General features: G+C 33.1%; 1 protein-coding gene across 4 annotated transcripts in view; it reads right to left on the bottom strand.

The window, feature by feature from the left end:
- Positions 1-17,068, bottom strand: part of Liprin-alpha (PTPRF interacting protein alpha) — a 134,270-nt gene that overhangs the window by 23,806 nt on the left and 93,396 nt on the right. For all 4 annotated transcript variants that reach the window (XM_072537468.1, XM_072537469.1, XM_072537471.1 and 1 more), the window contains exons 9-11: positions 16,215-16,931; positions 10,052-10,276; positions 7,872-8,026 (exon numbers count right to left, since the gene is read on the bottom strand). In XM_072537468.1, coding sequence (XP_072393569.1) covers positions 7,872-8,026; positions 10,052-10,276; positions 16,215-16,931 — 1,097 coding nt within the window. The remainder of the gene's footprint in view (positions 1-7,871; positions 8,027-10,051; positions 10,277-16,214; positions 16,932-17,068) is intronic.

Below are 17,068 nucleotides of genomic sequence, written 5' to 3'. Positions count from 1 at the left end.
ATAAAGTTGGGAAATCTTACGATACATATTTTAGATTGGTAGCTTCTGTTATTTAACGTGTTTTCTCTATTAAGTACCTAAATTTATCTCAAAACATGAATTTGGTTTAACATGTTTACTCTCTTACATTCTTTAGAGAAGAAGTCTTGCATTTAAACATTTTAAAAAACAGTATGTTTCTAATCGAACAATAATTGTTTAGGTTATTAGATTGATAGTTTTTCGTATTTTTGGTATTATTTAAAGTGTTTCTGTATTGTATCCATTAGTTATTTTTAAAATGTTCCTTTTATTATTTTTCTTTCATATCCCTTTATTATCTAATCCCTGATCTATATTTCGCCATGCTACTGTAATTATTACCATTAGAGTTTCATTGTCCTTATTTTTTATTTTCATGCTCTTCCCTCATCTTATGTTTTGTACTTTCTTGTGCATTTCTTGTAAAACACGAGTGAAAAAATTAAAAGTGTTCGGGTTAGTGAAGAATAAATAAGTAATTGTTTAAAAATACATTAATTTCTCGATGCGGTATCGTTTAGGTATATAAACTCTGTATTTTATGATTTGGTAATAGAAAATCAGAGGGGACCAAATCTGGTTAATATCCTTTCAATAATTCGTACTCCAAATAATCTTCCCAGGCGATAGAGTTGTCTTTATTGTCTTCAGTAGGGAAAGCGCTCTATTTTCTTAGCTTCTACTAGGTGTAAAAGAGAAAAGATCATACTAAAGTATAAAAACTAGATTATTTCTACTATGATAAGATCTAAATGAAATATGATACTATTTTTGGAGAAATAGCCTAATGCTATAAATAATGCTGCATTATTATTTTACAACAATTAAAATAGGTACAGGAGCTAGAAATTAGGGAATATTTTTAAAGGAAACTAGAAATCACCTTCATATTAAAAAGCTTTACATTGAACTCTTAGAAACAGAAGAGTATTAGTTTTAAACAAACCTTTCTTTTTCACAGTTATTCCTTTTGGTTAGAAAATATGAACTTAAAAAACTGGATAAAATAAACTTACAACTTACTTACAAATGACCATATCGCTTAATAAACTCTTGGATTGGGATATTGTCTGCTTGGTAACTGTTATATTAAAGATTAAATGTATATATATATATATATATATATATATATATATATATATATATATATAATATAAAGTTTTATATTATATAATAATATAATATAATATAATATAATACCTATATATATATATATATATATATATATATATATATATATATATATATATATATATATATATATATATATAGGTACCCATTCTTCTCAAAAAAGAAATAATAATATACAGCGTAAAATAAGTTTGGATTGGGCTGCTTTTGGAAAATTACGGGAGATATATCTCTGTTATAAATCTGAAAGAAAAGTGCATGGACATCAGTTAATATCAGTAATAACATACGGAGCGGAGATTTTAACATTAACAAAAAAGACAGCACAGTAAAAGTAAAAGTAGAAGAAGAATTAACTGACTCTATTGAATCTGGCAATGGGATAAGACAGGGGGATTCCTGAAGATTCATCTGCCATGCAGATGACGCAATACTACGCTCTCAAATGAAGATGATTTACAACGTATGCTGCACCAATTTAATATAACCCCAAAAAAGTTTAACTTGTTAATTTCCTCTAAACACTATGGGACAGAGCTAGAAGTACAGATATACGACGTAGATGCAAGGTGGAGAACATCAAAGACTGTGTAAGAAATAGAAGAGTAGAATGGAACGATCATATAAGCCGAATGACAACAAATAGAGTAGTAAAGATGGCAAGAAATGGTTCCCCAATAGGAAGACCATCAGTAGGAAGACCACGAAAACGATGGAACGACAACTTACTGGAGGCACATTGAAAAACAGACAGAGTCATGTCTACATAAAAAAGAAGAAAAAAGACAGCTGAGAATTTAAGAGTAACCCAGAGAGTCATGAACCAGATAACCAGACAAAGAACGCAGGCCAAAAACATAGTGAAACATGTAACAACAACGAAATGTAGATGGCACACTTTTGTAGGAACCTCCTCATTCCTCATGTGTGCAATCTGTAATTTTTTTAACATTTTGTGATAGACCCAAACTCGGACCAACTGGATTCACTGAATACCCACTTATTGCGAGCCGCCTATTATCCACTATAGTCAGCAGAGACCCACAGTTAGAGCCCATAGACTTGTAGCCAACCACAAGCTTCATTAGTTATATAGCACATAGGCGACACTTTCAGTTACCAATCCATGTATGTGGAAGTGCCGTCTAAGTGAGCAGAATATCCACTGAAGTCTTAAACATGATATCTTTGAAGGCCCAGATACGTAAAGCCCAGTTTGTCTCATACCCCCAAGAGTGCTGGAACCTCCACGAAAGTAGCTCCTTGGCCTATCCCGGTCAGTACTGAGGAATATTCCTGAATAAGCTGTAACTTTAAAGGTCATCGGTCCGTTCATTCCCCCCTACACCTGAGTGTTTCGGTATCCAGATAAAGCTGGCCTTGTTGGTCAACACATATATAGGAAGGAATAAGGAATCGGGGAAGATGTTTGTGACTAAAAAATGTAAAAGATTGAACAGGCATAGATATACATTCACTACCAAGAAACGGGAACAGTGAAAAAGATCCGTATGGCTCAAAAAAGGGATGGACTATGTTGGATATTTCTCTACGAAACAAGATCCGAAAGCAGAACTACGACGAAGAATAGGAGTGGCTGATGCTATAGAGAGAATCGAAACACTGAAATGGAACTGGGCAGGTCACGTGGCTCGAATGACATAACAGATGGACAAGGCGGATATTGGAAGGAGACTGAGAGATGCTGCCTACCGAAGTAGAGGTAATCCACCAACGAAAGATTGGTGGAATACCTGGTGGAAACTGAATTCAATAGGTACAAAATCGAAACAGATGGGAAATTATGAGGGAGATGTATGTCTGGGCAAGGGAAGCTTGAATGATGATGATGATGACTAAAAAACGCACAAGACAAGAATTATATCCGGGTTGTTGAGAGTGTTCTGCTACAGCAGCATGTAAAACATAAATTGATTCAATGCATCTTTGATGCTTTTCAATCCCGGTTCTGATTGGCTAACCAATATATTCCTAACCACAGGAACAACGCATGAAGGTTGTAGATTTTAATAGGGTTCTATAGGCTATCGAACTTCTATGTACATTGATGATGTTTACGCAAAAAGATAGGTAGTAGAAAAGCTGTCTTTATTTCGAACGATGATTGATTTATTTTATTGAAATTTCTTCCCAAAAAGGTGATAAAAATGTACTTAGCTAAACGTTGAATATGACTAAAAAATGGGTCACTTAACTCATTAATTTGGATTTAATTATTTTACTTAAGTAATTATTTAATCTGGTAGGGATCTATGGAGGAGTATCACTGAGCCGCAAGCCCAAGGGCGAGGCGCCTAAAAATACCGGGTATATATATATATATATATATATATATATATATATATATACGACAGAAGATAAAATATGCGTATTCAGTATAATCCCTAAATCAGATTTATAAATAAAAAAGTCCTTAAAGACTCTCTTATGTTATAGTGTTTTGTCCTAAAATATGATTGATGGTACATTCTTCGTAATAGTAATTTAACATATACATAAATAATTATTAAGTAATATAAATTTAATAAATTTATCCAGTTTTGTAGATATTCATACTTTTTTAGAGAAAAGTATCAAAATGCAGAACAGGGAATTAGGCGAAGAGCTTGAATAAATAAAAAAAAGTAGGAAACTATGTAAAAATTGTTTTCTAATATTATACACCAAGAAGCACATAAATATGTACAAACATATACAAATAATTAGAAACTTATACTTTTTATATGTTTCACGTGTCTATGGCTTGCATATTATCTTTTTATTGGTAAGTAAGACTCAATTTTGTCATTTTTTGTCAAAAGTATAGTTGATGTTATGTCTCACATACTAAATTACGTAATAGACTAATCTAAAAAATGGTAATTCGAGCAGGCCTTCCTTCTTTTGAATGATTAGTCACTTCCACACAAGAAATTCGAAATATAACCTAACTTGTTTACAATTTTTTTATACATTTAAAACACAAAATGAAATAAAAGTCATAAACAAAGTCGTTCAATGTCAAACCTCATCTGAATACATGTAGTTGACTTATGTATTTTTTGTTCAAACATTGAGAATACGAAAATCGTTCAAATTGAACTAAAATAAGAAACTCTGCCACGGGATAGGCAATCATCCCCGTAAACCCTCTGCAAAGTTTCATAGCTTTCCGACGAGAAGTTCCCGACATTTTTTCTGCGCGGGCGATTTTTTCACCTTCATTATTTGAAGATTATAACGAGACTGTTTGTTGCAGCCGGTTGAAATTTTTTACACTACGTCAAAGGATATTTAAAGATCTAAACCACATCCCTCTCACTGTTGTCGATACATAGATGTTCGTTAAAAAATCAGATCGGAACTTAATTGCCAGACCTCTTAGTCAAATCTAAAGTAACTTACTTAAATATAGCTAGGCAATTCATAATTTGTAGAGCATATAAATTCGTAGTTGATACGTATAAAAATAAACAAATAATTGTTTTAATAGCAATAATTATATTCAAACTTTTCACTGCAACAAACAAAACGACACTTTTTACACATTTTCCAGTTTGTGGAACGAGTTTTCAGGACTTTTCCCGGATTGTGAGTTGGTGATGAATGAAAGAACCATACAAAAGATTAAATATGTTTAAAACGTATTTAAATATATAGTTGAAGATGGGATTTCAGTATTACTGCATATTATACTGTCATCAAAAAACTCGCGAGATACTGAATCAGTTCTCTGGTTTTGTGTTATCAAACCGTCATTAGTACTCCCCATTTAAATTGCCCCCCAATTCGACCCAACTTCTCCTTCTAGACCGTAGTATGCTTACCACCAGAGAAGAAAAAAACCAGCGTTTACCATGTAACTTGAAAGATATCTGTGTACTAGTACATATGAGAGAATAAGTATAACAGCACATGTGAGTGCAGAAGGCGGACTGCTACAGGGGAGATTATAGTATGTATCACCTGGTACATCATCAGTGCTACCAACAGTTTAATAGCGCCAAATTAAAAAAAAAATAATGTTTGAGGTAATTTTTTAAGTTTTATATATATTATGAAAATACCATGAAACTCCAGGAGACGAGATCCACCCTGGGCACCAGGTAGCTCGAGGACAATCGTTGTTATCATATTCGTTTTCAGCGACCTCGAACAAATAATTACGCTAGACATAAAATAGCACAAAAGAGGTTGTCATAACGTACTACACGGCACACATTGGTAGATAACAATGTGGAAGTGTCTATTGCATTTATTGGGATTGTCCTAAATATAATAAACATATGTGTATAATCCGAGTATAGTGTAATCACAAAAGAACATATACACGAGTGCAAAGGGTTTTAACAATGATTTACTTTAATATTTATTTATTCCATGAACTATTTTTAGCATCCACGACACACCACGTAGCTCATAACATTTAGAATGTAGTTTTTGTACACACCAACTATACTGAACTGTATATTACTGATTCAAAAATGACAATGTTCAAAGCCAGCAATTTGATTACTTAATAATTTTGACATGCAGTTTAAATAAATATAAAAGATAGCCTATAGTACAGAAATATTCCGAAAAACAGAATATTAAAAGGTTTGTATTTAAAGAATAGTGAAGAAAGGTTGGGTTAAAACTTAAACCATTTTTATGCGTTTTAAAATAATGAACCAAAATAGAATTATTTAAATTTAACTGTCTATGCTAATCATATGGTTTATGCTGTTTATGTTTATGCTAATCATAATCAATGGTAATAATAAATTGGTAAACATTGAACGAGGAGTACGTCAAGGATGTGTTCTGTGCCCAATTATTTTTAATGTTTGTGCTAAATATATAATCCATCTTCGCTAGAAGAACATCCAGAAGCAGCCAGAATCAATGGCATTGTTATAAACAACACAAGGGATGCCGATGATACGGTGATCATAGTACCGTGGCTCAGAAATATAAGAGACTGGATCAGAGCTAAAGGAAACGCTCTCACGCAGCAAGCCCACAATAGACAAAACTTTGTCATATTGATCGCCAACCTAGGCGATAAATAGAGATGGTACATAGGGAGAGGAATTAGCTAAAAAATAAAGTTTTTATTTTGGTAGTTTAGTCACGTTTTGCTAAGCTCACTCGATTGAAAACTAAACATGATTTATGTTTTAATACGACAAAATACAGCCTGACAGTAGCAGTCGTATACTGTCCACCAGAGCATAGTATTAAACTAGAATTATACAAAGAATACTTGCATTTCAAGGGCAATAGATTTTTTGTAGGTGATAATTACAATGTAAAACGTACTGATTAATAGAAAAAGAGTTGTCAACTAGATTAGTGAATAACAAGAATGACTAGGTAAGCTTGAAAGAATTGAGAGCGATGATCAAAATTTTTATTACATTAAAACGAAAGAACAACAACAGAGCTGCTCAAAGAAGAAATTATCCAAAAGAAATAGTGACAACAAACCAAATATCCCCCTGATAAAACAGAATTTAATAATCCAATTAAAAAGCTTAAAGGATAAAATCACAAGAGTACAAAAGAATCCATTGGAGTCCTAAATGATTTATCAAGTGACAAAACCACTTAAAGCAACTAAGAATCTTAAAAGGCACATACATAACCCTCCAACAAGAAAACCAGATGGTAGCTGGACCCAGAAGTAATGAACAAAAAGCTGAACGTTTTGCAGAACATCTGGAAAGCATATTTAGAGCAGAATGAAGGTGCATAACCTTCGCACAAGAAAACCAGAATGTAGCTGAGCCTAGAAGTAATGAACAAAAAGCTGAACGTCTTACAGAACATCTGGAAAGCACATTTAGAGCCGAATTAAGTAAGGGACAATCTTGAGGAAGGAAAGGTAGCACCTTAATGTCGAAACTGAAACTTTTGCTAAAAAGACTAAAAATAATAATTAAAGAAAACGACATTATCCCAGTGCATCAACTTTACTTCAGACAACGTCACTACAACTATAGATAGACTATATTATTAGAAAAAGCATTAGAAGGGAAAAGTCTGTTTAGATCTATTTCTGGATGTACCGCACGCCTTTGATAGAGTACGGCATGAAAACCTCATTTATAATTTAAATTCAAAAGAGTACCTTGTTTTGCTGTGAAAACAAAAAAAAATTGTGACAGACACATATTTATACAATATTAAGTAAAAGCCAGTGAAGCATATCCCAAACACGACCGAATCTCACTGTAAGTTACATGACATTCTTTCAATATTTGTTCACAAACAGCATCGACAATTACTGGAACAGCAGCCAATTTTCGACTACCTTCACGAAAATAGTTTCTAGAAAATAGATTTAAAACAAAAAGCGAGTTGATCGGAACACTATTGTTATGTTAATCTACATGCACACATATAAAAATTACTATCAGATTACCTACATACTTTATATGATAGCATTTAGATGATAGATGATAACAAAAGGATCTGACCATTGAAACGTCAAACTTTACGATTCTGATGTCAGAATTGACATTGATATACTTGAAATTTAGATAAAAAAGTAGATTCTTGATTTAAAGTAATAAACAAATAAGCCCGAGACCAATCAAGAACTTATATTGAAAAGAAGTCAATAGATTTAAAAGATTTTATATTTCAATTTTAAAACGCATATAAAACGTACGAAAAAAGATTATTAGAACTATCAACCTGGTAGCAAACTTCTAAATATCACAAAAATATACCTTCGAAGTTCCTCTTGGCTGTGAGCCAGAGCTTGAGCTACTCTTTCCAATCTTAAGTGACGTGCTGTGAGTGGTGATGCTCCTCCGCCATTAGTACCGTCCGCGAGAGACATCTCGTCAGCTGTTAATTCGGATGACATCGGTTCTAGTGGTAACTGTCAAATAAAAAAGTATTGCTTAATAATTTTTTGTTTGTTCTGTTAGAAATTTTACAATCTAGTCAACATATACAATCTCGAGAAGGCTAATGTTAAATATAAAAAAAATACATCTATCGACTCAAACTATTCTTCCATTATACGCTTTGCATGTAAACTATTCATTTCTCAAACATCCTCCCACAAATTAGGACATGAAATAATGCACTTCAAAGATGTGTCTGGATTAAGTATAACCTTGACCCGGAACAATGAATTAAAACAAGAATTGTTCAAGAATCATGAACCTTGGATATGTGGATGATACCCTAATGTTAGTCTGTTCAGAAGAGGAACTTGTCCAAATAATTAACAAGCTGAACACGATGAGCTAGGAATATGGTCTTATATTGAACAAGAAAAGACCCAAAGCATGATAATAGATAGCAATCTGTCCAATATCAGAAATATTGCTGATTTCGAAGTGCTCGATAGGATTAAATATTTCGCCTTACCCCACCCCCCATTGCAAACAAGATGTGACGAAGAAATCAAAACGATTAAACACATTAATATTTCCTATTGCCACGCATGCATCTGAGACATAGATATTAAAGGTGGCCAAAGAAAAATAAATACCTTCGCAATGTGGGCTTATAAAAAAATGTTGCGAATATCATACACACAGCATCGCACCAATATTTCAATTATAAAGCCATAAAAGTCAACACAAGACTGACAAATCAATGGCAAATAATCGTGAAGAAGGTCTCGACACGCTGGATGGAACAAACCAGATGAATTACTGGCCTTGGTATACATGAATCTTCCCTAGCAGCTCAAGACAGTGAAAAATATCCACAATATTGAGTTTTTGAAGTTTATAGTTGTCATTGTAGATCTAGGTATAGATAGTGTAAACAAGTATTGTAATATTGATGGTGTTCCGAATAAAGCTATTTTAAAGAAATGAGAGCGAGAAATCAAAGAAATATTTAGTAATTGTTAATAGTCAATACAAGATCTACCGATTTTCACAAAGAAATGTAAACATCCGGACCACCCCCATGGTTTTTAAAAATAAAAGAAGATGAAGAGAAACGTAGGCAAGAAGAGAAAGAGGAAAAGAAGAAGAGTAGGGAGGTAAAGGAGAAGCGTAGACAAAATGAGAAAGAGGAGAAGGAGAGGCGTAGAAAAGTAGAGGTAGAACTCATGAATGGTTTGTCTCAAATTCACGAAAATTTTCAGTTAAAGGTAAATCAAATTATTAGTAAAATAGATCATACTAGTGTAATATCTAGTGTATGTAATTTAAAAATAATATTACATATTTCCATATCTGTTGGTGACTTGCAAAATTACACATAATAGAAGAGCCTTCTTGTACCTGATATCTTTTAGTTTTTGTTAGAACAAAGACCTATGTACTATGGCCTGATGGTGGGGCATATATTGTAAGCCTCGAAACCGGTAGCCTAGAAATTCTACTTTATTATTAGACTTAAAAGTCAGACGAAAATGTGTTAAAAATGGAGTAAGACCTATTTGACAGGAAATAATCAAATACAGCGGAAATATAACGGCGTACTGGGCTCAATGGGAATCTCTGTATACTTTAAACGCTTTATTAGATCTAAAGTGGGAGAGTCCTGATGATTTACGTACAGTTCAACAAGTGGTACTGCCAAAATCACACATTAAAAGTGTGTTACAAGAAGCAGCCCTTCGGTAGGACATTTCAGAGTTAAAAGAACACTTGCCAGAGTTCGAGAAACATTTTACTGGATCAATTCCGGCCGAGATGTAGAAGATTGGTGTAAGAAATGCGATTTATGTAATGGTAGAAAAGGCCCTAGAACAATAAGTCGTGGTAAGTTGAACGTATGAGTATTAAGTCTATATATTTTTTGTCTCTATGATTATATGCAAAACTAAAAAGACAACCCTCGTATACCTGACAGCACTTTATTTGTATTGTGTTAATAGATAAAACACTAATCAGAAATATATATCAAATAATCAATTTCGGAGAAATATACTTACGGTATGGTATTTTTGAAGATAATCTCTTTGTGGTGAATGGTGTGATTTAGGTGTAGATCTACCGCTAACTGGCGGACTTTGACGTTCCATGCTCCTCCCTCGTGTTAAAAGATTAACGTGTTCCATACTTCCTACCCGCGATTCCAATTCCTCCGCTCTAGCTTCTGTATTCTGCTTTTCTTCTTGTATTAGTCTAATTTCGTTATTGATGGCGTCTAATTGTTCCTAGTAATACAAAAATACTTTGTTAATGTTTATCGATTTTGGAATTTTACTTATTTCAGTTTTTGGAGAAACAGATCTGTTAAACAGATTTGTATAACACCAAAGTAACCAGAATTTTGATTTTTCTAAAGACAAAAGTCGGTCTCTAAGATGTTTTAAAGTATAGAGTATATTACGTGTAGTCATCAAATAATTATACTCTGCCATGAACCTACAATTATTTAGCGTGAAGCCTTTCCTTTTAAATCCAGTCTCTTGTTTGTTCTGGCCCATCTTTTTTACACAATTCAAACACAATAAAAACCTTAAGTTCAGATACATTTAAACAAATTTTATTAAATAATAGTTAAGTTATTAACAATACTCAAAAACAGCAATTTTGTTATTCGTTTTGCAATAATTTCGTTTTATTGTCTTTTGTTATCTTTTCAGTATTTTATTTATCTGTTTAGTATCTTTTTTTCTGAAAAAGTTGTCTGTTGACGTCAAATCTATAAATAGACCAGTTTTTAAGTTATGAATGAGCAAAATAATGAGTGACGTTTTGATTGTTTATTTAGAAATAGTTCCATTAAAAAATTAACGAATCCACGAAAATTAACGAGTATTTTTGTAATATCTCATACTACACATTTCAACTGTCAAAACCGTCTGTACAGTAGTGTCGAGTAAAAAACTTAATTTGCCCAAGATAGGAAATTAAAATTTTACTACCCCTCAAAATTACAAGTTTTCTTTAACTTTCAAAAGATTTTATGAAATATATATTTAACCATTTTAATACAATTGAGTCCATGGTTCTTTATCCGTGTGTCATTAATATCTGGCGAGATAAAACACATACTTTTTATCTAGCATCATTGTCTTCCACTCCACGCATGAAACTAAAGACAAACCAGCTACCGCCTGTTATTAAGTGAAGAGACATGTTATCTTTATAAATGCTCGCAACTCAATACATCGAAAATAGATAGGTACAAAAAAGACGCTTGGCGACATTTTCAGATTTTAAATAGAATTTGTGACGTTTTTGGTTTGTTTACTTGTGGCTGTTAGTTTGTTGGATTTTTTGCTATTTTTCTGTCCTGTTTTGCACTTAGAAGTTATTTATTTTACACAAAAAGTTGTTTTCACAGCTAATTTTATACTGTAGTTTGAAATTTTATGATAAGTGTATTTTATTTTGCCATTTATTTACATACAAAGTTAACCTCATTCACACAGAATGGTTTTTAAGTTTCTGCAAAAGTGAAAGAAATGACAAAAAGAAAATATTTGATTGAATTTTTTTAGATTGTTCCTGGAAAAACTCCTACCTCACAAGCACAAGAACTCGTTTTAAATTTCATTAAAAATTAAAGGGAGACCGTTGGAACCGTTGTCATCTGTTCAACATGTACAAAAAGTACAATTTTCAAATGTGCGCTATTATAAAGCGTTAATGATGACAAGCGTATATATTATTATTATTTATTTGATAACTTAACAAAATATTTATAATAGGAACTTGGTTTTTTTAATTTCAATGAAAAATATTGATAATATTTTAACTTTGTTTTAGAAGGTAGCAGCTGCTCTTAAATTGGCAAGAAAAACAGTATGCAATATACAAAAAAGATAAGAAAAAAATCATGTTTTATCTTCTCCGGGAAGAAGCAGACCTCGTTTCAAAACGAAAACTACTGATTAATTTGAGGGCAATAAATAGCAATTCGAAATACAATATATAATATGTACCAGGATAGTAAGTAAACCAATTTTCTGTTGAGAATTACGAGTAGGACTTAACATGTTATAGTAATATATTAAAAAAAAATAAGTTTTTAGAGAAACATGTAACCCGTGAAGCGTTGATCAATGAGCTGCAGGCTGAAGAAATTGTTTCTACAAGTAAAATATCCTTTTAAAAAATATGGTCATAGAAGAGCTTTAATTGAAAGAACTCATATCGCATAACGAGTGTGTTTCTTACGTAAATACATGGAAAACACAAATAGTACATATCCGCGAGAAGTTTTATTTTTAGACGAAACGTGGATTTTTTCTAGGGGCAATTAAATGATGTCGTGGTAGGATGACAATAACAGAAGTGTACGTAAACCAGGTAGTTATGATAGAAAAAGATTTTTTGTGGTTCATGCCAGTCCAGCAAAAGCTTTTTATTTCAAATGTCAGTTTGTTATTTTGTTTCAAATCCTTGACTGCAGATTATCACGATGAACTGAATAGTACAATATTTACTAAATGAATAAATACACAATTACTTCCTAATTTAGAACACCCATCTTTGATTGTCATGGACAACGCACCGTACCATAGTGAAAGCATGAATAAACAACCTTCTGCTAAATGGTTAAAATCAGACATTATAGATTGGTTGAAGAAATACAATGTCAATTTTGATTAACATCAGTTAAAACCAGAATTGTTAATGAACATGTTTTAAGTAGGTATGTGGAAGAAAGCAATTCAAAAGTGTAACTATATCGTCTGGGCAAAGTGTGTAGAACATATTAACAAACTAATTCAACAGTGGTTTATTAGAGAAGAAAATATTTATGTGTAATATTAATATCGAAGGAGGGAGGCAGTAACTACCGCCTTAAAACTGCGACAGACACAAATAATGAAACCTGGAGATCTAGTTGGCCACCTGAAAATCTTAGAAGAAATTCCATTGGATTCTAAGGACATGCCGACAGATGTTATGCCAGTCAAATTCGACTTTGAAACACCCTTTGAAGTGGTCATAAAAAACCACCAAATGGGTGAAGAAATTGAACCAAAAGTGGAAGAAGGTTCACTCGTATGGTATACGGATGGATCTAAGATAGATGAAAGGGCAGGAGTGGGAGTTACTGGGCCCAATTTCAGGCTATCTAAATCTCTTGGAAACGCCCCAACTATCTTCCAGGCAGAAATACATGCTATAGACATAAGTGCCCAAGAATGTCTCAACCGAGACACCCGTAGGGCAAGAGTCCTTATTTTATCAGACAGCCAAGCCGCCTTAAAGGCTCTAAAGTCATTTACATGTGAGTCGAAGTTGGTTTGGGACTGTAAACAATCTCTCAAGAAGCTGGCGGAACGCAACAATGTAACTGTGATGTGGGTGCCAGGTCACAAGGGAATTGCAGGAAATGAGGAAGCTGACAGCCTCGCAAAAGAAGGAGCTAATACCCCATTCCAGGGTCCGGAACCCTTCTGTGGACTATCGAAAAGCCACATCAGAGAGGAACTCCGTACCTGGGAACTCAATCAACTAAGATCATATTGGTCTAACACACCAGGACAAAGGCAAGCAAAAAGGCTCATAAAAGTGTCGCCTACTGCAACAAACCGCCTTCTCGAAATGAGTAAAAAAGATATCAAAATGGTCACTGACCTTCTCACTGGTCACTGCCCTCTGAGATATCATCTCAAGAAGATGGGCAAATCAGATAGTGAGAAATGTCGTTTCTGTCACAATGAAAAAGAAACGGCAGAACATATACTATGCAACTGCGTAGCACTGTTCTGCAAAAGACTAAAATTCCTAGGAAAGGTCAGTCTGGCGTCCTCTGACATAGGAAACAAGTCACCTAGGAAGCTAATCAACTTCATCAGAAGTATTGGCATTCTAGAGTTTAACTAGATTAAGGTATGCACAAAAGATTCTATTCGACTCTATAGGTCGAAGTGCGGTGAGGCTGCATGGCCTTAACGACCTCACATAATCTAATCTAATATCGAACCTGTAGTAATTAACATTGGAGATGAACATGAAATATGAGAAACGAAAATCATAGGTTCAAAATCTTGCAACAATATTATTTGAGCTAAATAATGTTTCATTCTTTAAATGATTTTACTGTTACCTATTACATCAACACACTGTAAATATTATTGTATATTTAATTATATTTTTTTATAAATTGTTTATAATCACTAATGATATTAACACGTTCAGTGCTCATGACGCACCGGTGCATCAAGCTGTTCCTTGTAGAGGGGCGCATGACGCAGCGGTGAGTCATATATCCTATCGAATATAAAGTTTAAACCCTATTCATTCTACAAATTCCCAGTCGTCAACAGAACCACGTGTAAGCCAAACAGGGTCGTACTGATGTACGACCTATGTATCATATGATTTTTAAAAATATTTACTTTTGAAACTGTTAGTGTAAGAATTTCTTGAAATTTAATCATTATATCACAATTAAACTAAACTGTAAAAAATAACACGACCAGTAAATAACTTAACAATAACTATAACATACATATAACACAATATAATAACTTAAAAATCAACACGATACAATTAGAATTTAAAATAATCACAAGTTGGGATCTGTAACATGAGAATCTGTCTCGCTTACAAAAGCTTACTTAAAAAAAATAGTGAAAGACTTTACTTAGCATCATACTCAATGTGCGGATCACCCAGGTTTGTGTGCTGGGAAATGCTTGGAAGATTATCACAAGAATTAATGTTTGTTGAAATTATGTTTTTGTTTATATAATATGCAGGTATGTTTTGTTTTCTGTTCCAATTATTTTTTTTTTAATCCAAATCAAACTGATGTTTTTTATTTATATATTTTATATGTTTTAACTTTTACACTTCTATGTACATAAATTTTATTTAATCCTCTTAATTTTTATATACGAAGAACTGTATATGCAATAATAAACTATTATTATTTATAACGCACCGATGCGTCAGACGCACACTGGATCAACAATACACTGTCGGGCTCATGACGCACCGGTGCGTCACACAAAAATTACTCAATTGTTTGTTTAATTGTAACATTTAACTCTTATAATAAGACACATTAACAAGAGAGGAAAGCAAATACTTCAAAAATATGTATCAGGCCGAAAGCAATGTTACTAATATATAATAGCACTGAACGTGTTAAAAGAAGGTATTAAGCTACTTTAAATGTAGCTGTAATTCTGCAACAAAATTTAGAGCAAAACTAACATTTTACATTGTATTCATTTGATAACGTCAAATTTTATAATATAATCCGTGATCGGAGTAGTAGCCACTTTGTGTTATTTGCTGTTGCGTCGAGTAAATTTCCGACTTATTTTGTATGCTTTAAAGGATGACGCACGGGTAAAGAACCATGGGTTCAACTGTATAAAGGTCATTTTTTAATGGGGATAAAGTCTAGAGAACGTTCCGAATGAAGTCAGCTACAAAGACACTTCAGTAAAACACAAATTTGCGTTTGCGGTATTGATATGTCCTTATAATTTATATGTTTTATGCCTCAAATATACACAGAGAAAGATTAGAAACAGTACATTTTTATTATATTATTTTATGGAATATGGTCTTTGGTCTTTTTTAACGTTTTTTTAATTTATATAAAATCCGAACGAATGAATATTTGTTTCTTCCTATATTAGTTACAGTTAGTTATTAGAAAAAAAATTAGATATAAATTTTATGAATATCAGATCTGCAGTCATTAAAATAAATACATTTTTTCAAATTTACATTGCAGAGATTAAACTATCATTATTGACAATTTAATCCATAAAATGTGAATTTGTAAATCTTATATTTATTTTCGTGGCAGCTGCCGTTCAGGTGGTTAAAACGGTACACTGTATAATTTTGTGAAGGATCGTGGCTTATTTTCATATAGATAATAACGAAGTAAAAATATATATTAAAATCTTTACAGCAGAATTTAACTTATTATTTAATTAACTTTAGTATTTATATTTAAATAAAATATATCTTATTTTTCTCGTTATTTTATCATTTTATATTTTCCATGTTTAATTAAAATAATATTATATCGCATATTCTTTCGTGATATATTATAAGGACATGGCAACACTTGCAAATACAAAATTTCCTTCATTTGCACCTACCTTCATTCTCAACGTTCTTTAGACTTTAGCCTTTTAATGGATACTAAGTATAACTTACTTGAAGCATCATAGCTAAAGTTTGAGCGTCGGTGTGACCTCCTGGAGATAACATGTCTTGTGTGCTGAAAATGCTCTCTGCATCGTCTCCTTCTGCGTCGCTAGATACATCGAAAGCTTGTTGAACGTTGGCCAGCACGTGAGCCTGTTGCAATTTCTCCCATTCCTGTTCGCTCATCGATCGCGAAGCAAACGGTAACTTTGGTTCTTCATCGATGGGAGTTCGGCTTTTAGCTGCTCTACGAGGCAAGGAATGACTGTCGAAACTGGAATGACTCGCGCTTCGGGAGAAAGTACTCGGATCGACCGCGTTTGGAGACAGCGATCGAGTGAGTGCGTCGGTCTGTTGAATATTGTAGGCGATTTCTTGCTGAAGCATTTGTCTTTTAACGTTATCAATTTCTAACCTAGATTTACCTAATTCTTTCATAATTTCTGACTTTTGACTATCCAACTCTTCTAACATCTTCCTAGTCTTTTCCAAATCCTGAGTGAGGCTGTTCTTTTCTTGGAGAGCGTGCATCCTTTCTTTGAGATGTTCTTGTAGCCTTTCGTTCGATTCGGAAAGAAGTTTGTCGACCGTTGATGAAAGTCGCGAGTTGTGTTCCTCGTTCATTTTTAGTCTTTGGTTGAGGCGAATCAATTCCGCGTTTTTCTCATCTAAGTTAGCTTCGAGTCTTTGAATTCGGTCCTCCGCAGATCCATGTCTTTCTTGAGCCTGTACAAAATAAATGATCAAAAAAGGCAGTTAATACATTTTTTACAATAAAAATTAAATAATCCTTCGCTGTAGCTTAAAATTCATTATTTTTCTGTTACCAAAAGTTTTGATACTGGCGCTGCAATGAAAAATCA

The sequence above is a fragment of the Diabrotica undecimpunctata genome, chromosome 7 (assembly GCF_040954645.1).
Source record: "Diabrotica undecimpunctata isolate CICGRU chromosome 7, icDiaUnde3, whole genome shotgun sequence".
NCBI classification, from domain to species: domain Eukaryota; kingdom Metazoa; phylum Arthropoda; class Insecta; order Coleoptera; family Chrysomelidae; genus Diabrotica; species Diabrotica undecimpunctata.
The sequence above is the reverse complement of the archived record's forward strand: the minus strand, read 5'-3'. Positions and strand labels throughout refer to the sequence as shown.